Source organism: Macrobrachium rosenbergii, chromosome 7 (genome assembly GCF_040412425.1).
Source record: "Macrobrachium rosenbergii isolate ZJJX-2024 chromosome 7, ASM4041242v1, whole genome shotgun sequence".
Lineage (NCBI taxonomy): Eukaryota > Metazoa > Arthropoda > Malacostraca > Decapoda > Palaemonidae > Macrobrachium > Macrobrachium rosenbergii.
Window position 1 is genome coordinate 4,556,502 of NC_089747.1, and position 21,725 is coordinate 4,578,226.

Genomic DNA, 21,725 nt, shown 5'->3' on the forward strand with positions numbered 1-21,725 from the left:
CAAAAAGACTATGTAAATTGTGATATTAAAGTATATTACCTAAATATTTTTCCCATGTAGTAACAACTATATCGGAAAATAACTTCTAAGATTTCGGGTGGTTGTGACTCCCTTGGGATGGGAAATCACTTCTTATGGTCACGGGAAATTTCTCAAGAGAACTGGGACTATACTATAACACAGGGAACTGAAGGCTTTGGTATTATTGGGAAAAATAAAAGGATAATAAGGCTGTAAAAAGAGATTTGCCATTTTTAGGAATTATACATTAACTGATAACAAATTAGTATAGGGGGCTCGGGTTCAGAACTGTGGATTGCCAAAGGGAAATGGGTGACCCGGAAACTGTTGTTCCCCATCATGGTACCATTGCGTTTCAGATTTCGAAAATATGAAATAATCGTTGTTATCCAAAGTGAACGTTGGGATAAAGGTAAGAATAACATAAACAATAACAAACAATAAACAATACAATTGTAACCCAACACGCATTTTTACTTGACACAAACATGATGCACAAACAAACTGATAGCGTTTAGATTATTCATCCCTAATTTCAATATATTTTTTTTTATTTATTTGCCACGTGGGAGGCGGTGAAATGGGGTCGGGTGAATGACCACTTTGATTTCCTGTTCAAAATTCAGAGAATCATTACGGGCTCTCTCATTTTTTCACTGAAAAGCAATAGCTACCGCCTAGCTATTTGAATCATGTTAATATTTGTTTTTTTTTATTGTTTTTGATAATTAGTGATATTCTACCGAGAAAAAAGTAAATATTTGCCAATATCCGTATTGCAGTTCTAAGATCAATCTTCAGAAAGGAAAAAATATATAATTATGTCATCTTAAGAATTTGTTATTACTGATATATTTCGATATCGTACCGACATCCTATTTTTTTTTAAATTTTATTTTCCATGTTCTTCAAATGCAAAATTTCCTTAAATCCACAACTGCATCAGTAGATTAATAAACAAAATGAATGGCTTCAAAAAGCACTTTCCACTACCTTCAGCTCTTAATTATATATTACCCTAAGACTTCCACTTCACATGACATCAGCAATCACCAGTTTTGTCTCGCTAAACGCTTCCCCAATTCAAATGTCAATATGTGCCACCAGGAAAATAATTGCTACATATATTGCTTGTGCTTAGCAGTTGAAAAGATCTGTATTCCTTCAACCCTCCTCGAAGAAGTTTGTATGGGCAGCTGAACATATTTTTATGCATATGATATACATGCGTAAGCCAAGGAGATAATATCTTATTTTGCATTCCTGTCACAAGTTAGTGTTTCCACCTGGACTAATCATCAGGCATATTATTTACAAGTGACATAAACAATTACTTATATTTTTCCTACCACCCCGTTATATAATTGTGGATAGTTATTCCATCAAAATAATCAAGATTTTTACTGGTTCCTGTCCCTCTGCTGCAAGTACTTATTCACGGTTAATAAAAATTATCATGAATAGTTATTGTCACGTAACTCACAGAAATATATTTTCTGTGTTCTTGCCACAAATCAGTACATTCATCCGGACAAAAAACAATCGCAATAACTATTACTTATAATTTAACCTTGAAAACCCCCGGTCACAAGTCACTATACACAGCTGAAAAAATAACTAACATATAAAAGAAACTTTTTATTCTCTCGTACTCACAGGAAGCCATAAGGAGTTGACACTGCTGTCGATCGAGGGGGAAGAGCTTCAGGTCCATCGGGCAAGACAAAGTCAGCGAGATTCTGTCCAGGAAAAGGAAGAAGAAGAAGGAGAGACGTGAGTTCAATATTATTGTCAGTTAATCCATATTTTCTTTTGTTCACGATTAATGTTTGATTTTCAAGCTCAGATGCATTGCGTGATTGTGCTTCATTTTAACTGGGAGAGGGTGGTTATTTATTTTTAATAAGAATGGATAAGAAACAACCTTCATGCAAGTATATATCTGAAAAGAAACAGCGCGAAAGTAAGGTATTCTCAACAAACAAATCTGGATATTTTTTTCAGGAAACATTATCTGTCCTGTTTTCATTCATGATAACTCAAACATAATTTTTAACTTTTCAGAAATGGTTACTTGTACTTATTTTTTCTTAGTGTATTCAAGGCAAGTAAATATATTCTAGGTAAAAATAAAATAATAAAGAAAAGCTTCCATCTCAAATCATTTTGACTTTGTTGCTTGCCATGCTTTCATAGAGGAACGTCACAACAAATTTCTTTTATAGAGATTACGGGGGAAAGAGGATATCAAGAATAAAAAAAAATAGCGTATCATTTAACTAAGTAGAGTCTCCTTCAGAGCTAAAGGTCTTATCTTTTTAAAAGACTATGCTTTAGGTCTGCAAAAAAAAAAAAAAAAATCAATAATCCGTTGCCTGTAATCTTGGTGAGGCGCAGAATATTACTTCTTGTGTCTAGTGGAATTGAAATCATATCCTGTATAAGCATAATATTCATTGGTTTCTTGGTTTTATTATTATTACAGTGCAAAATGTTCATAAAGAAAAGTTAGCGTGGAAATAGATTTGCAAAGCGAGCCTTTCTAAAATAGAATAATGATATGTGAGGAAAGTGAAAATATAGAAGACAAAATCTGTAAAAAATGAATAGAGATAGATCAAGCAAGCAGATAAAATATTCAAGAACGTGCTCATTACCTAGAGAATCCTCCAGGTGATAAGCTCATTCTTGAATATTTTATCTACTCGCTTGATTTATCTCTATTTATTTTTTTTACAGATTATGTCTTCTCCGTTTTCACTTTTATCACATATCAATATTCTATTTTGGAAAGGCTCGCTTTGTAAAACCATTTCCACTCTAACTTTTCTTTATGAAAATTTTGCACTGTAATAATAATAAAGACGCTATACCCGTGAACAACGAGTCTAATCGTTTTATAATCGTGCTTTGGTGAATTACCGGTCAGCAGTGCGCTCGATTTCTTAACGGTAGGTTGCCAGGGGCATGATGACAGGATTATCAGAATCGCTGCCCGAACTTATAATCGGAAACAAATATCTGGCGCAGTTTGATGCCCATTTTGGGCCCCAGCTGCATTGCTTTCTGCCTTTTAATTTCCTTCTCCTTTTTCTTTAGTGTTTTCCCCATTATTCCCGCCTAGCTGTCCGACTTCTCCAACTTTATCTTGACCCAATTTTAAGAACTGGTGTTTCGGTCGGGCACTCAATTACGCCTAGCAATATGACTCAGTGGCCTCGTTAAAGTAATTTGCAAGAAGTAAATACTCAATGAAATAAATAATTAAATAATTAAACAAATAAATAAATAAAGGAGGAAAGAAAGAATTAATGGGATAAATAAATAATTTTTCACTAAACAAATAAGTCTAGGGCAAACTTACCGAATACTGTACAGGACGCCACCATCGGGGTAGATACGGATGTACAAATTGGGCAAGATGATCTTGTGGAAGTGACCTTCCTTCTCGTTCTTGAAGAACAAGTCAGGCATCCAGACCATGTCGGTCTCCGTCAAGGTCAGGTACTGGATCCGACCTGGGAGGAGAAAGCAAGGTCAAACTAGGTCAAGGTTGGTAGCATGTGGAAATGTGTCTTATGTATATGTGTGTATATATATATATATATATGTAATTTATATATGTATATGTATATATATATACACACACACACACACACATATATATATATATATATATATATATATATATATATATATATATATATAAGAGAGAGAGAGAGAGAGAGAGAGAGAGAGAGAGAGAGAGAGAGAGAGAGAGAGAGAGAGAGAGAGTAGATCCTTGTGCAGGATTGATGACTTTGTATCTTTGATAATAATCTGAATGAAGTAAAGGAAAAGATAATGAATCACACCACTTGAAGTTTGTTCTCAGTTTTATCTGGACTGTCATTTGAGAGAGAGAGAGAGAGAGAGAGAGAGAGAGAGAGAGAGAGAGAGAGAGAGAGAGAGAGAGAGAGAGAGAAAACAATTCATCTTAATTATAGGGTCAGTTCCTCACATTTTCTGAGCTGCCTTTTGGGGACACGCAGAGAGAGAGAGAGAGAGAGAGAGAGAGAGAGAGAGAGAGAGAGAGAGAGAGAGAGAGAGAGAGAGAGAGAGAGAGAGAGAATAATCACCTTAATTTATTGTACAGTTCCTGAGTTTCGCTCAACTACCTTTTTGGGCAGAGAGAGGAAGAGAGAGATAAAACCATTCCTCTTAATTCGGAGTTCAGTTCTTCAGTTCTATCTTAGCTGCCTTTAGCCTACGAAAGAGAAAGAGAGAGAGAGAGAGAGAGAGAGAGAGAGAGGAGAGAGAGAGAGAGAGAGAGAGAGGGAGAGAGAGGAAACAGTTCACTTTAAGTTCAATTTCTCAGTTTTATCTGAACTGCCATTTGGGACCATGAAGACAGAGAGAGAGAGAGAGAGAGAGAGAGAGAGAGAGAGAGAGAGAGAGAGAGAGAGAGAGAGAGAGGTGGGTGGGAACATGAAGGTGGTGGTGGTGGGGAGTGGAGCAAGGGTACCTTTCATTCTTGGAAATACATAATTTAACTAACACTGAGGAAGCCTCATTTCCGCCCATAAGGACGAAAACGTTCTACATTTCAATGAGGATTTTGGCTCTTGACTGACCTTCCATGTTGTCAAAGGTGAGTCGATGGTCCAGCCATTGTTCACGGAAGGTGATCTGAATGCTGTATTCCTGAAAAAGAGAGAGAATCGGGAGTAAATGGATTGGTTTTCTCGATCATCTTGACTCGTTTCTCGCCTTTCTTTGTATACGGCGGAGCGTCTTCACGTCATTACCTGATCTGCGGTAATGTTAGCTTTGGTTGGTGAACAGGAAATTGGTTACTGGTTTCTTCCATGAAAGAGAGAATGGAAGCTATGTTTTGTGTCAATTTAGAATAATCTTTGTGTGTCTATCTATTTGGTTTTTATTAGCCTGTACGTAAAAAAATTGCGAGAATGCAAGGAATAGGTATTTTTTTAGATGAGCATTTGTATACATTATTTTTTATATGAATATTTGTATGCATAACGGCTGTTTAAAATGTAATATAAGGACAAGGCTTGTGAAGTATAATCTTTGTACCGTAACAAGACAGGAACAAGAATGAACGAAGTATATATTTCTCACTAATGTGCAAAAACAAAAGTAAAAAAAAATAATCATAGGCGAAAAGAATGAGTGTTTCGAAATACATTGGTTCAGTACAGAGGGAGGAAATGGACAAATTAGTAAAAAAGCAACATAAATTGTGAGTCTTCGGTAGGACAAAGAATCAGGAGACACCTGAAAAGGTCCGTGCTGACCAGATAACAATCATGATAGATTTTAAAGCCCACGAAGCGAGGGTGAACTTCAGACATTAAGGGAGAATGGTGCATTATATGTAATGTGTAATGGTGTGGGTGGAATGGAGGGTGGAGGGAGTGAGGGGTCGGGGGGGCTAGGGAGGGTGGTAGGATGAATGACCTGTTGTTGACAGGTCTGCTGTTTAGGCAGGTGAAGTGGATGCCAGACGAAGGTCGTTCTAAGCTCATGGGGTACATACATACTTACACATACATATATATTCTTACTGTAATCTAGTATGCAGTTATATATTACGACTCGGTGGCTTATCTGAAGTTTATTTAGCTGTATTGGATCATGCATACTTACATACAGAAATACATACATACATACATGCACACACTACTAAGTATATGTATAAGATACATACATATGTATATATAAAATACATATATACATAAATATATAGTCACATACATATGTATATACTTGTGTATATACTGTATATACATATATATTTACATATATATATATATATATATATATATATATATATATATATATATATATATATATATATATATATATATATATATATATATATATTTTTGTACATACTCACAGTAAAACAAGAGAATTACATGTCACTTTTGTGTTCTTTCCAGTCAGTAATGATTACAGATTCAAATGGTGCTATTTTCACGGACTATGTAATACCTAGTAACTAATGAGAGCACAGGTATCTTTGGTGATAGGTAGGGAAGGGTAAATAATTTTTTTTCGTATTGTAATTAAAAGGCTACTAAAGATCTGAGGCAAAATGACCCTGTTACTTCTAAATGCAAATGACGCATGTTTAGAGATGATATCTATAGTTTACAATACTTTCATACGTCAATAAAACCAGTAAGATATTCGCAGCTGGAGAGATTATCACGTCTTTGCTCATACAACCTATATAACCTCCACTTACGTCGATAAAGCCACCTATCTGTGAGTGAACTTTAACTCTTAAAGTGAAAGGTCACTCACGAGCAAGGGGAGGCCATTGCGCCTGCGCACTTTGTATGCCCAGGCGATCGAACACATGCAAATGTGATCAGTTTATGAGGTCTTCTCCAGCCAAGCTAGAACCAGGAACCAGGTCCCGTAAGTGATTCTGTTCGTTCTACGTGAGCGTAATTATTGAATGACTTCCGTTCATTTCCTCTTCTTTTCATTCATGTTCAGAAAGAGAAAATAGTCTTCTTTTATTTCACTGTTTATTTGTAGTAAAATGTGATATGGATTTAACATCTGATATCATAGTAATATGTGATGTAAATTCAACAGTTCATATCATAGAAAATGTGATATAGATCTAACAGTTCATATCATAGTAAAATGTGATATGAATTTAACTATTTATGTCATAGTAAAATGTGATATAAATTTAAGGATTTATATCACAGCAAAATGTAATATAAATTTAACGATTTATATCATAGTAAAATGTGATATAAATTTAACCATTTATATCATAATAAAATGTGATATAAATTTAACAATTCATATCATAGTAAACTGGGATATAAATTTAACAATTTATATCATAATAAAATGTGATCTGTGACTTCAAACTACAAAGGGATTCTGACTCAAATAAGAAGAAAAAAAAAATATCCGTATCACTAATTTAAGTTTAATTTCCGTAGTCTTTATCTCGTCTTGAAAATTCCGAAAAGAAAAAATAAAGTCTTAAATAAAGGCTTAGATTAAGCCGTCCCTGCGCCAGCAATGGCTCTCCTGAAGCGGACACGAGTCCTGATGCGGATCTCTGGACTGTAACCAACCGACACAGACTTACGTATACAAAAATAACAAAGGGTAACTTCGACACGAAAGACGCCATTTTTTTCTGCATCAAGTGAACGCGATCTTTCCTAAAAGGATTTTGAATGAACTGTTCAGCGTTTCATTATTCAGTATGAATTCTTAATAAGCTGCAGATGTTTTCATTATTCAGCGGAAATTCTAAATGACTTGTCGAGTCTTTTCATTATTCACAGTGAATTCTTTATGAATCGTTGAGTGTTTCGCAGTTCAGTAAAAATTCATGATGATTGGATGATTTATTTTTTATTTTTCGGTATACGTTCAAAATGACACGATTAATATTTTGTTATCCAGTAAGGATTGAAATTAATTTGCATTTCCATAATTCAGTACCCCTTATGGAGGTAGTGCCGTCAGCGCACCTCATGCGGTGCACTGTAGGCATTACTTAAGGTTCTTTGCCCGTAGCTGCAACCCCTTTCGTTCCTTTTACTGTACCTCCTTTCACATTCTCTTTCTTCCATCTTACTTTCCACCCTCTCCTAACAACTGATTCACAGTGCAACTGCGAGGTTTTCCTCCTGTTACACCTTTCAAAACCTTTTACTGTCAATTTCCGTTTCGGCGCTGGATAATCTCGTTGGCCCCACTGTATGACCTTCGGCCCAAATTCTGTATTCAGTTCAATACATAATTCAGTATAAATTCATAATGAAATGTTCTTTCATTTTATCAGGCATATAAAAAATACAAGAATTAATGAGACAAATGAAACAATAGCCATCATATTATTCATCAATTAGCATTGGTCATATCAATCAATTACTTGAATGATAGTGAGGCAGATTGAATCGCCTGTGTTCGGTTTCATTTCGGTCCAGAAATCCTTTAAAATTGTGGACGTTAACGAAATAATTGTGTTTAATTTTATACTTTCTCTAAATTTTATACTTTCTCTTAATTTTATAATACTTTCTCGTAATTTTATGCCTTCCCTGTGAAGTCTTAACTCATGTCTCTCAATGATGAAATCTGTTGGACATGTCAAGACAGCCATTACTTTCAACATAAAAGTCTCTCTCTCTCTCTCTCTCTCTCTCTCTCTCTCTCTCTCTCTCTCTCTCTCTCTCTCTCTCATATTGGCAGACTCCTAGTAACGTACCAGGAAGCAGCTCATTTCAGTTATCTGATAACAGGTGGATAACCCAGAGATAGTTTTTCTTGACATGCCTTAGATTGATCAGGAATATTTCCTAGGCAGAGATAATTGCTGCTTCTTCTTTCGTCGTATTTACGTTCCCGAGGTTATCTTCTTTTTTTGAGAACGAACGTCAAGTATAAAGGAATGAAGAAAAGATTTATATTAATTATTCTTTTTAAGACTGTCAAGTATAAAATGACAAAGAAGAACGTCAGATAAATTGCAGGAGCAAAATACACTTTCAATCAAAGTCTGCCTCGTTTTCCGGGATAAGCTGAAAGCCGAATGACGAAAGGAGGAGGAAATCTTTTGAAAGAAGAAGAAGAAGAAATCTGGAAGGGAAGTGGAGGAACTCTTGAGAAAGAGGATGAAGAGAGAGTAAGAAGAAGAAGAAGAAGAAGAAGAAGAAGAAGAAGAAGAAGAAGAGGAAATCTGGAAGGGAAGTGGAAAACTCTTGAGAAAGAGGATGAAGAGAGAGTAAGAAGAAGAAGAAGAAGAAGAAGAGGAAATCTGGAAGGGAAGTGGAGGAACTCTTGAGAAAGAGGATGAAGAGAGAGTAAGAAGAAGAAGAAGAAGAAGAAGAAGAAGAGGAAATCTGGAAGGGAAGTGGAGGAACTCTTGAGAAAGAGGATGAAGAGAGAGTAAGAAGAAGAAGAAGAAGAAGAAGAAGAAGAAGAAGAAGAAGAAGTCTGGAAGGCAGTGAGAAGAGAGTAAGAAGAAGAAGGAGAAGAAAATGCAGAGGCAAAAGAAACGAGCCGAAAGCCTCAGCCACCATTATTAAAAAGAGAGAGAGAGAGAGAGAGAGAGAGAGAGAGAGAGAGAGAGAGAGAGAGAGAGAGAATATCATCTCGAGTCGCGGGAGAATTAGGACCGCGCATGACCAACTTTTTGCTCTGTTCGGTTCGTGGTCCCTACTCAGCAATTCTTAAAAATGAAACTCTTCCTTCCTCCCCTCTCTTTCCCGCTCTCCTCCACCCGTCGTACCACCGTTTCTTTTTTCGGGGCAGGGGCTTGTTTACATTACCCCAGGGGACACGGTGCCAGGCCGCCCAGGGGAACACCAGAAATGAAGAATTGGAGATGAACGTACCTACCGCTCGCTTGCCAGAGAGAGAGAGAGAGAGAGAGAGAGAGAGAGAGAGAGAGAGAGAGAGAGAGAGAGAGTGAGTTTTAATAAGAGTGAAGGCCATTGGTAACAGAGAATTAATGATTATTAGAATAGAAAATGATATAACTTATTGAGAGTGTAGTTAGATTAGAGAGAGAGAGAGAGAGGGTTGAAAGGTGAAACAATGGAGGTTGAAATTGCCGAACAGTGCTGATGAATGATGAACAGGGATCATGAATATAATAAATGGTATTCTTTAGCATCCAGAGAGAGAGAGAGAGAGAGACTGATACTGATGTCTGGGGTAGAAATTGCGAGATTATACTAACATGGTTGATGAGGGTGACTGACGTGAAAATGACCGGCCTGTTAAAACCATTTACGACTGCAAATGTCGACTAGAGATGTCGATTGCCGGTTGGGTGATAGAGAAAGGGTGTTTGTAAATCCTCTCTCTTCCAAAGAAAGGGTGTTTGTAAAACCTTTCTCTTTCAATGACAGGGTGTTTTTAAATCCTTTCTCTTTCAAAGAGAGGGTGTTTGTAAATCCTTTCTCCTTCAAAGAAAGGGTGTTTGTAAATCTTTTCTCTTTCAAAGAAAGGGTGTTTATAAAGCCTTCCTGTTTCAGAGAAAGGGTGTTTTTAAAACCTTTCTCTTTCAAAGAAATGATGTTTGTAGATCCTTGCTCTTTCAAAGAAAGAAATTTGTAAATCCTTTCTCTTCATAGAAAGGGTGTTTGTAAATCTTTTCTCTTGCAAAGAAAGGGTGTTTGTAAATCTTTTCTCTTTCAAAGAAAGGGTGTTTTTAAAACTTTTCTCTTTCAAAGAAAGGGTGTTTTTAAATCCTTTCTCTTTCATGGAAAGGGTGTTTGTAAATCCTTTCTCCTTCAACACGAGACAAACTGAGAAGCTGCGACGGGGCAGAGATAGTAAAACCGATCACTTGTGAGGTTTGTTGTCGGCTGCAGAATCTCTGGAGGAGGTCTTGCAATTGTTTTACGAAAGTGAGAAAGAGTATATAATTTTGGAAGGTGGAATCATTCCTTTTATTTCTGCGTGTAATTTGCTCTTGCGATGAATATTAGATTCTCTGCAGTTGGATCCCTGGAGTTTCCGACGTTCAAACTGTGTGCACACGCTCTTTTATTGCTGGGCAAGCTCACACGAGTCTCATTTCATAGAGTCTTTATTTTGTCTTTATTATTTTTCTTTGTTATTTCTATTATATATAGGTAGTTCTTCATTGGAGGGGTGGGTAGAGCTCTCGGCTAACACGCTGTTGGCCCAGCGTTCGACTCTCCGACCGGGAAGTGAAGAATTAGAGGAATTTATTTCTGGTGATAGAAATTTATTTCTCGTCATAATGTGGTTCGGATTCCACAATAAGCTGTAGGTCCCGTTGCTAGGTATCCAGCTGGTTCTTAGCCACGTAAAAAATCTTAATCCTTCGGGCCAGGCCTAGGAGAGCTTGTTAATCAGCCCAGCGGTCTGTTTAAACTAAGATATACTTAACTTTTCTATTATATAGGTTATTCTTGACTTATATTCTTTTTTAAATCTGGGTGTGCACGAATTTTTATTGCTGAGCAAACTCACACGAGTCTCATTTTTAGTTTCTTTTTGTCTTTATTATTTGTTTGTCATTTTTCTCTTATATAGCATATTGGTAACTTAATATTATTTTTTAAAACTGGATCTATATGATATTCCTATTATATGTAGCTTATGGTTTACAAGTTTTTTTTTTTATTTCATACTGTGCTGCTATCCATATCGTTATCCTTGTGCTCGCAGTAGGGCTGCCAGCATTCTGCTTTCCCAACTAAGGTCGCAGCTTAGCTATTAATAGCAATAATTGCAAGAGCTCGTCCCTAACTGCGAAGCAGTTGATAACAAGCTCGCAAAGTTGCACTGAAATCACAGTTATTATCGTTAACAAGGAAGCATCTACACGTATCTGAATGTTGTTTAAATGGAGAACAGCAAAGAAATAAATCGTACAAATCGGAATTGAAATGGGAAACCCAATTTGCCGTAAATGTTAATCCCTGATATTTGTTTACAAATGTAACCAGCGTGAAGAGCTCCTTCCAACTAGGTCACGAGATGTTTACCAAGAGGTCGGGAAGTTTGTTTTACCTTTTTTTTCTAGTTTCTTTGGATTTGGGTCAAATAAATATCACATGATGTGTTATAGCAGAGACGTGTTATGAGGCTGTGTATGTCTGGGTGTATGTATGTGCTATGTGCTATGTGCTGTAAAGGAATTCAGAAAATATTTTTGTGGTAATTTGGTCTTGTTTACTTAAATAACGTACAGAAATTTTGTTTCCCAATTTCATTCGTATAGTGTTCAAAAGTGAATGATATATATTCGAACACTGTTAAGAAATTAAGATTCTCACTTCGTCTGTAATTCACCATTCCATAAGATTCACGGTTTTAGAGCTAAATATACTTATTTATTATTTCTTTTTACTATTTTCCTTTTCTAACAGTTGATCTCCTCTTTCTGCATTTCCTATCGCCTTCTGTTACTTCTTTCAAATGAATACCTTATTCTTTGGAAGCTTGAATTTCAAGTCAGTGGCCCCTGTGGTCCTGTTCCATAATAATAATAAAATGTATGTTATCCACGCCCTTTAATAATAATAATAATAATAATAATAATAATAATAATAATAATAATAATAATAATAATAATAATAATAATGATAAAATGTATGTGATCCACGCCCTCCCCTTTCGAAGTTACACGTCACAAAACAGAAATGGACGGAAATCCGATTTGCATTTGAAATACATATATCTTCCTTACAGAGTCAGATTGGAAGGATGAACATCCTTTTCACGAATAGACGGCATATATTAAAACCTCAAGTGCTCAGTTTCGTAGATGGCTTCCAGACAGCTTCGGGACATCTTGCCTCTCTCTCTCTCTCTCTCTCTCTCTCTCTCTCTCTCTCTCTCTCTCTCTCTCTCTCTCATGCATTAATCTGACTGGTGAGAATACTAGATACCTCGAGAGTGTTTGTGAATAATTATGGTCTGAATCGTGCACTCTGGGTGGCTAATGCACTCGTTACTGTTTGCCAGTGAATAAGTGATTTAGACAGGAGTGAGATTCCTTGGTTTGTGAATAATAAATGAGGTGGATTTTAGAGAATACTGAAGAGGTTTAAGGTTACCGAATTGCAGTCTGACTAGGAATTCAAAGACAGAGTCTGTAGGTCTTATTGGGGGTGTTTGGCTGGTCGTAGATAAAGTTGGCTCTATGCCAGGTCGGGCTTTTGTTTTTAGAGCAGGTTTTAATATCTGGGCTGGTTGCGAATTCAACAAAAAATGCTCTCTAACTTTCTTCGGTGCAATGGAGTTATCTGAAGACCACCGAAAATAGATCTACCTTTCGGTGGTCTCGGTGTAATGCTGTATGAAATTTTCAGCCACGGCCCAGTGGTGGCCTCTCCTATAGGGTTGCCAGACGCACGACCATAGGTAACTTTAACCTTAAATAAAATAAAAATTACTGAGGCTAGAGGGCTGAAATTTGGTATGTTTGATGAGTGGAGGGTGGATGATCAACATACCAATTTGCAGCCCTCTAGCCTCAGTAGTTTTCAAGTCTGAGGGCGGACAGAAAAAGGGCGGGCGGACAGACAAAGCCGGCACAATAGTTTTCTTTCACAGAACACTAAAAATAGGCAGGAGAGACCACTTTCACTCCTAAAGATTGTATGATGCTTCGTTGAAGAACGACGATTTCAGGTCATAAATTATTCTTCTTTTAACGTGCTTTTTTCCCATTTGTATGGGGTAAGCACGATGCCTTCTTTTTGAAGGACTTTGATGTGGCTTTGGGGTAGACTTTGTAGTCTCGATCAGCTGCCCTGCCTGTCATCGCTTAGACCCCGGTAGCGTATACGTACATGTATTGTACCAGTCATCAGCGCCCTTTCTCCCAGCAGCGAGGAGACGTTGCGCAGTTAGGTCGACAGTCGAGACGTGTGAGGTGTCGGCATGTTTGTAGAAGATGTTGGAGTGGCATTTTTTATGTGTGTTTTAGTCTGTAACACCCATATGCTTTTAAGCAAACCTATCCGTTGATTACATACATAATCCCGGGGTGTCTACACAGGTAGCAAAGTGTCCGTCTCTCTAACCAGTTGGCTGCGGATTTGAACCCGCGCCACGGACCTCTGAGAAGTCGAGGCTGCTGCTCTAACCGACTTGGCCATCAAGGCTCTATTCCAGGTCATAAATAACAGAACGCAAATGTCTGAGGACCCAGTGATATACCTTTGTCATCTTGACGGTGCCTGTTCACTCAACCCAAATGAGGGTGAAAGTCACTATAAATTGAAAAGAAGGAATAACGTTGGATTTTTTATTTTGTGAAGGAAAGATTAGAGGATATGGATACTGGTGAAATGAAACGGTCAGTATTTGTATTCGAAAATGTTAAAAAAAGAAGAAACTTCTATCTTATTCTACCACTAATTGGGAAGTAGGTTACCCTTCCTGGAACAATTGAGGAAGACGTTATAAAACTGGAAAAGGCTTCTTAGAATTACATAATCATAAAGCTAATGTAAACGCACACACACACACGCATACATACACGCACACACACACGTACATACATACACACACGTGGAAAGGTTGAAAAGCCAAATTGAAGTCCACTTACCATCTTGACATCTGATATCGTCTGAACATTCCTGATCATGATATTGATATGGACGACAGCAGGCCCTGGAAAAAAATAAAGAAAAATACAAATATTAATATTTTGGGTATAAAAAATATTTATTAAAATTTTGCTTTAAAAAATAAGCAAAGAGTAAATATAGGATAAAAAAACCACGCGTGCATATATATGACTACAGAATACGGAATGATTTTATTGTAGCCAAAACGTAAGAGGGGTTATTCTAAAAATATGCGCCGGAACAACCAATAAGTAGAACATGCAGTAAGAAATAGCGTGATTTTCAAAAAAATTTTTATTTCCCGCAAAATGGGACTCGCGACCCAGCGCCGGAGTAAAAAAAAGAACAAAATAAAAAATTGAGGGGATTTTATATTCTAGGCCCTGCATCAAACACAACTTGATATCTCCGCATCAGTTGAATTTTGAAATGCAGAAACCCGATGGAAAACAATTTTTTTTTATTTTATCCTAGAGTGCCCAGCGTTGCTGCTCGACCAAAAATCCACAATATATAAGTATAAAGGTGATGAACGCATGAAGCTTATGGTATAGTTCTCTCTCTCTCTCTCTCTCTCTTTTCTTTTCTATATATATATATATGTGTGTATGAATGTATGTTATGTATATATATATATATATATATATATATATATATATATATATATATATATATATATATATATATATATATATAGAGAGAGAGAGAGAGAGAGAGAGAGAGAGAGAGCAATGACCAGAACCTATTTTGTGATAACCCATTATGTATATCTGCTCAAAGAAACGAAATATGTACCTGGTGGTCACTCGGCAAAAGATGGTCATAGATATGGTTATTACTATATATATATATATATATATATATATATATATATATATATATATATATATATATATATATATATATTATATATATAAGAGAGAGAGATAGATAGATGTTCTTCCAACCTATACCATAAGCAACGCCCAGAAAAACAATGAAGAAACATAACTTCTTTCCAAAAGAATTCTTGGCGCAGAAAATCCCATCTCCTCCGCAATTGTCTTTATTAAATAGCGAACCGTCGTTCGCCGCTTCATTTATCCTCCGATATCTCCAGCGAGCAGATTCGTCCTCGTCGTTTCCAGCAGTCCTGCGTCGTCGACAGGAGAAGACGGGCTTCACAGCCCGTCCTCCTAACATTGGAAAGTCAGAGTCGCTAGGTAAACAAAAGGGAGCTATTGGAAATTCTGGGATGGTTCCCCTTGGTGGTGCTTCTGCTGCGTTTCCTGCCTCTCTCTCTCTCTCTCTCTCTCTCTCTCTCTCTCTCTCTCTCTCTCTCTCTCTCTCTCTCTCTCTCGGTATTGTGTTGCTGTGTCTCTGTGTGTTATAGTCTTGTGTGCTTAGATTTATCTCTGTTATTAGTGATTACGTTTGTTGTTCTGTGGCCTTATTCCTTTCTGCATGTTGCTGTTTCTTCTCCTAAATATTCTTTATATTCTGTTAGTGATTATGCTTGTTTTTCTACGTTCTTATTCCTTTTTTATGCTGCTGTTTCCTCTCCTAAATATTCTTTATATTCTGCAAGTGATTATGCTTGTTTTTCTATGTCCTTATTCCTTTTTTATGTTGCTGTTCCTCTCCTAAATATTCTTTATATTCTCTTAGTATTATGTTTGTTTTTGTATGTCCTTATTCCTTTCTTCATTCTGCTGTTTCTTCTCCTAAATATTCTTCATATTCTCTGAGCGATAATGCTTGTTTTTGTATGTCCTTATTCCTTTCTTCATGCTGTTGTTTCTTCTCCTAAATATTCTTTATATTCTCTTAGTGATTATGTTTGCTTTTCTATGTCCTTATTCCTTTTTTATCCTGTTGTTTCTTTTCTTAAATATTCTTTATATTTTCCAACGTCTGCATTCTTCGTGTCTCCCCGAAATTTAATGTTTCTCTTCGTTTCGATATCTAGCGATCGTTATTGTTCTAATTCCTTCGCCCCTTCTGTCGCTCTCCTTTCCGTCTCATTTCTTGATACATCCGTCATTTCTCTTGCGTCATCTCTTTCCGAATGTTGTTCCTTATTTTTCTTGCATCTTCTCTCTATCTTATTGCGAGAAACGAGTATGTAAATATTTCGTTGCTCGATCTTTTGCCGCCTTTGTTTTTTTTTATTTTACTGTTAGCAAAGGATTTGTCTGGACTGATCATCATCATTTTTCATCCGACGTTTAAATCTCTCTCTCTCTCTCTCTCTCTCTCTCTCTCTCTCTCTCTCTCTCTCTCTCTCTCTCTCTCTCTCTCTCTCTCTCTCCATACCTGTGCATCCAAGTCTCAAAGTTTCCGCAAGAAGGAATTTCCGATATGTTGCCGAATTCGTATACACAGGCCCGCTGATACACACAAACACACGAACATGCTCTCTCTCTCTCTCTCTCTCTCTCTCTCTCTCTCTCTCTCTCTCTCTCTCTCTCTCTCTCTCTAACGGACTGGGGAAAGGAAACAATGGCTCTTTCTCATGAAGATCATAAACATTTACGTTCGGAACGCGTCGATTTTTCTCGAGAATCGCGAAGAATCCATCATTGTCCGGAGGAAGTTGCGGGCCGGATTGTTTTTTTTTTTTTTAGGATTTTCGGAAAGGCCAGGGTTTATTTGCTCTCGTATTTCTTTCTCCTTTTTGCTTCCTGCAGGATGATCACCCCCTTTATGCCCAGGATGCGTGCATGTTTCCTGAAAGGGCACCTGTTTGGTTGGGCGGAGTTTAAAGGTCCATGCGAGGCCCTCTGATTCTCATTACAAGGTCTCTCATACTCCATTTTTAACATCTTATCACGAGTTTCACCAAAGCCAGTCAACCACAAACTCAGGTTGTGAACCATTACTTTATGGTTGTCATTTATTTACGTTACACGTGTGTTCATATATGTACTTTCCTTTAGTCACATATGTATTCATTGGTGTACTTTCCTTAAGTCACATATGTGCTTATGGATGTAATTTTTTAGGCCACATATGTGTTCATATATATACTTGATGTTACATATGTGTTCATGAGTGTACTCTCTATAAGCCACATATGTGATCATGAATGTACTTTCTGTATGTCACATATGTGTTCATTAATGTCTTTCCTAATTCTCACATATATGCTTATAGGCGTCCTTCATATTTTTCACCTTTGCATTCATGTACTAACTTTACATATGTCACATATGTGTTCATGAACATCCTTCCTGTACATCACATTATGTGGCTTCTTCACTTGAGATCAGGAATTTTTCCATTTTAATTATCCATGTCCTTATCACTGAAATTACATATGTATTTCTCCCTTCGTCTTTCCACGAATCTCTTTTAAGATATATCAAACCCCCGTTCTCCGTTGCCGGTGTAGAATGGCCTGGAATCTGCTGGTGGTCCAATGTATTGGAATATAGTCTGGCCATGGATTTATCTGCATATAGGGAAAGCGGTGGCTTAGAAATCCCGAACGCCAAATGTGTTCTTGCAATATTTTCCATTTTTGGTATTTTCTGTATTTGCAACCTTATAAAGGCTTTGAAAAAAGTGTTTTTTTTTTTTTTTTTTTGCAAAAAGGAAAAACTTTGTCCTGTGAGCTGCCTGAAATGGTAGTGAACACACACACACACACACACACACACACACATATATATAATATATACATATGTATTTTTGTATATGTGTGTTTATATGAATATACACTTATGTATGTATGTATATATTTATGAACAAGTAATATCGTTTGTGCGAAGGACAAAAATCCAAAGATATATACTTATAAATATCTGAACAAGATAACTGAAATTGAAAACGAATCATTATAATAAACCGACTTGTTATTTTTCTAAATCTTATTAAGCGAAAAACTTTCCATAGATCATTTCTTTCCTCGCAATTGACGGTTCATGAACACGTAACTCATGAATCTTTAGTACCCTGGCGATCCGAAAGCAGCATATAGAAGCTTGTGTTTATGTAAACTGCTTTCAAAACTGCAGTCCTCATTTCTAAGAAATGCAAAACGTATTCACTCTTGAGATGCAAGTGGCATGTTTGAGTTTTTATTGCATGGCGGAACGAAATTTACCTCACGTTAGAGTCTCTTCCCTTGGGGGAACTTTTGCTGCTGCAGTTCAGTAAGCACAGCCAATGAAATTCGCTAAAGGAGAGCCATTACTCTACGACGGTTTAATCCCGAAGTCGTTTTGGCGAATGCTGTCTCGAGTCTTTCGTAGTAAATAGCAGCAGCAGTAGCAGTAGTAATGCGATGGGACGAACCTTTGCAACGGCTTACTGTTTGGAGGTAGGGGTAGTAGTGGTAATGAGATGGAAGGATCCTTTGCAACGGCTCACTGTTTCCTGGTATTACTAGTAGTAATAGTAATGAGATGGGATGAACCTTTGGAACGGCTCACTATTTCACTCATATTTGCTTGTTCAGCAAGCGCACGTAACGCTAAGCAGCAACAAATTAATAAAAAAATTAATTCCCAAAACCATTAAATAATAATAAAAACAGTGGGAATAATCCACCAGCATTCCATTACTTAGCCATAATATTATTTTCTCTCTCTCTCTCTCTCTCTCTCTCTCTCTCTCTCTCTCTCTCTCTCTCTCTCTCTCTCTCTCTCTCTGTCACCTCTCTGAGGTGGGAAGCTCTTTGACAGCTCCTTGACTCCCCGTGATACTTTCTCATTGAAGAGGTCGAGAGAGTCCTCTCTCTCTCTCTCTCTCTCTCTCTCTCTCTCTCTCTCTCTCTTTAAGTGTTAGAATGTGTTTCTGTAAAACTACCCGGTTCAGTGATTATTAGTATAAAATATATCTACAAAAATATAAATAAGTAAATAAATAAACGTATATACATATATGTATCTGTATATACATATAATATACACATATACTATATATATTGTGTAATGTATATGTATATATATATATATAATATATATATATATATATATATATATATATATATATATATATATACATATATATATATATATATATATATATATATATATATATATATATATATATATATATATATATATATATATGGAAACTTGATTGCCTTACCTGTGTCATTTGCCCCTGCTGGCCTAATTCCTTTGTCGTAGTTTTTGAGCCCAGATAATTTCGTCTATAATCTGCTTCTCCCTGACCCTCACGTTAGCACTAGATATATCACTGTCGAAAAAACGGAAAGAGAAAAAAAGTATGTTAGAATGCTTTCAGAAAGGTTAGTACTAAGTCTATGGACTAAGTGTGCTTCAGAGTTTGGTTGGCAAAGCATAGTGTCTATTGTTAGAAATCATTCGGAGTTGACTGGAGGCCTTATGGGGCTTTGGGCTTAAACTTTCACCAATTGTGCTATAAAGATCTTTTGTTTGGATGGCTAGATTATTTCATGCTTCAGATTATATATAATATATATATATATGTATGTATTTATATATACATATATATATATGTATTTATATACAGTATATATGTATATATACATATACATGTACATATATATATGTGTATGCATATATATGTATAAAATACATGATGCTCATTCATGTTAATGCACACACTGGCACACACATCATTTTTTAGATATATATAAATATACATACATATATATGTATATATATGTATATATATAAAATGTGTGTGCATGCGTATGTACATTCAGCTACAATTTGAATTGATGTATAGAGACAGGGAAAGATTACATATTTGTGAATCAAAAGTAAACAATGCGTTTCCTGTGTTTATTAAAGATAATTGATATTTGCATTGCAGCAGGCAAGTGTCAGCCACGTTTACATGAGAGTGGTGGTAATACTTCAAGAACAAACATTTTGAAATAAATTGGAATTGGGAACTTGCAAATTACACCTCTTGCTTGAAATTTCTTTAAGAGTGAATAATTCCTTAAAGGTAGTCAGACATTGAAAACAGTAAATTATAATCAAGAAACCGTAAATATTAACTATAATACACTATATATCTTAAGAGGTAAATGAATAAATGTATATATATTCCATGCAAAATGTGTATACCATTATTCATTCATTCTGACTGGTGACAGCCACTAGGTTCAACTGATAAAAACTGCTGGCACTAATGGAATCATCTACGTGGGTCATCTCTGCTTGTATTTCTATTTATTGCTAATAGTCTCATTTAGATTAGAATCTACAAGTGCATTCTCTACTTATATGCAGATTAGTTGGACGCTTCAAACTTTTTCAGAGGAATTAGTTGAAAAAGACTTTTTAAAATGGGCTGTCTTGGTAAAGGAACATTTTTGTATTAGTCTTAATTAAAATTCATTGAAAAAAAAGATGTTTCTGCATTAGGATTTTGTTGTAAAGTGATGTTTTCGTATTAAAACTTCGTTGTGAGGCGATGTTTTCACGTTAGAAATTCGTTGTAGAGGAAAAAAATCCCTGTTATATAATCTCTTTATACGATTTGGTTTAAATGTCAATATCAGGGATCAGAAACATCTCGCCTATGTATTTCCCCACTTTTTTTACAGATATTACTTCGAATATTGCTCTCAGGAGCTTCTTGATTGACTTTCACCTTCACTTTCTCAACCTCACTATGGGAGTTAGGTTTTCCAGTTCCATAGATACTGTGTGGAACTCAAGCAATTGCCAACGCGAGAGTTAACTAGATCGATGTTTTTCAGATTCTGTAATTCTCTGTCTTCCTCACTGTTTCTAGAATTATATAACCTGCTTCTTCTCAAGAGACGGGCTACAATCACTTAAGGGAGAAATCCAGTAACAAATTTGTAATAATTGGATGGCATGAGATACAATTGTATCTTAAATATTGATCATGTATGAAACAAAAGTTAGGTAGTTGCTGCTAAGAGTTTCCCGAAACTCTCAATGTATATATGAAGCAATGCACATCCTTACATTTTTTCTTTTGTGTAATACAAATGGCCCCTGGGAAATAAACTCAGTCTGAACGACTGAAATATTTTAAACAAGAAAAGACAGAGCAACCGAATGTACTTGATATATTGCAAGTGCGCTGGAGTTGAAAAATTATTCAAAAAATGTCGTCTTCTTTGATGCATTTTTGACGGAACAAGTACACCAGTTCTTGAATTAATTAAGATTCTGAGGCATGTCTAGCCTTCCTATTGCCATTCTACTGTTCACTTCCCACTTAGCTGTCCAACTTCTTTGACTTGTCCTTGCTACAGTGTTCCAATTTTTCACGTGTGTTTTCAAGAACACTGAACGCAAAAAAAAAAAAAAAAAAAAATCCTGGCCTAGAATCCTACGTCCCGTATGGGGCTAGTGCCGTCAGTGCACCTCGTGCGGTGCACTGTAGGCATTACTTAAGGTTGTTTGCATTGTACCTTCGGGCCCTAGCTGCAACCTCCTTTGCTCCTTTTACTGCACCTCCTTTCATATTCTCTTTTTTCCACGTTACTTTCCACCTTCTCCTAACAATTGATTCACGGTGCAACTGCGAGGTTTTCCTCCTGTTACACCTTTCAAACCTTTCACTGTCAATTTCCCTTTTAGCGCTGAATGATCTCAAAGGTCCCAGTGCTTGGCCTTTGGCCTAAATTCT

The 21,725-nt window shown here is 36.4% G+C and overlaps 1 protein-coding gene across 1 annotated transcript in view; it reads right to left on the reverse strand.

Moving 5' to 3' along the window:
• Nucleotides 1–21,725, reverse strand: part of LOC136840050 (glutamate-gated chloride channel-like) — a 250,279-nt gene that overhangs the window by 35,404 nt on the left and 193,150 nt on the right. The window contains 6 exon segments of the mRNA XM_067106365.1: nt 1,678–1,760; nt 3,386–3,539; nt 4,635–4,704; nt 14,111–14,175; nt 19,209–19,260; nt 19,262–19,319. Of these exon segments, the coding sequence (XP_066962466.1) occupies nt 1,678–1,760; nt 3,386–3,539; nt 4,635–4,704; nt 14,111–14,175; nt 19,209–19,260; nt 19,262–19,319 (482 nt within the window).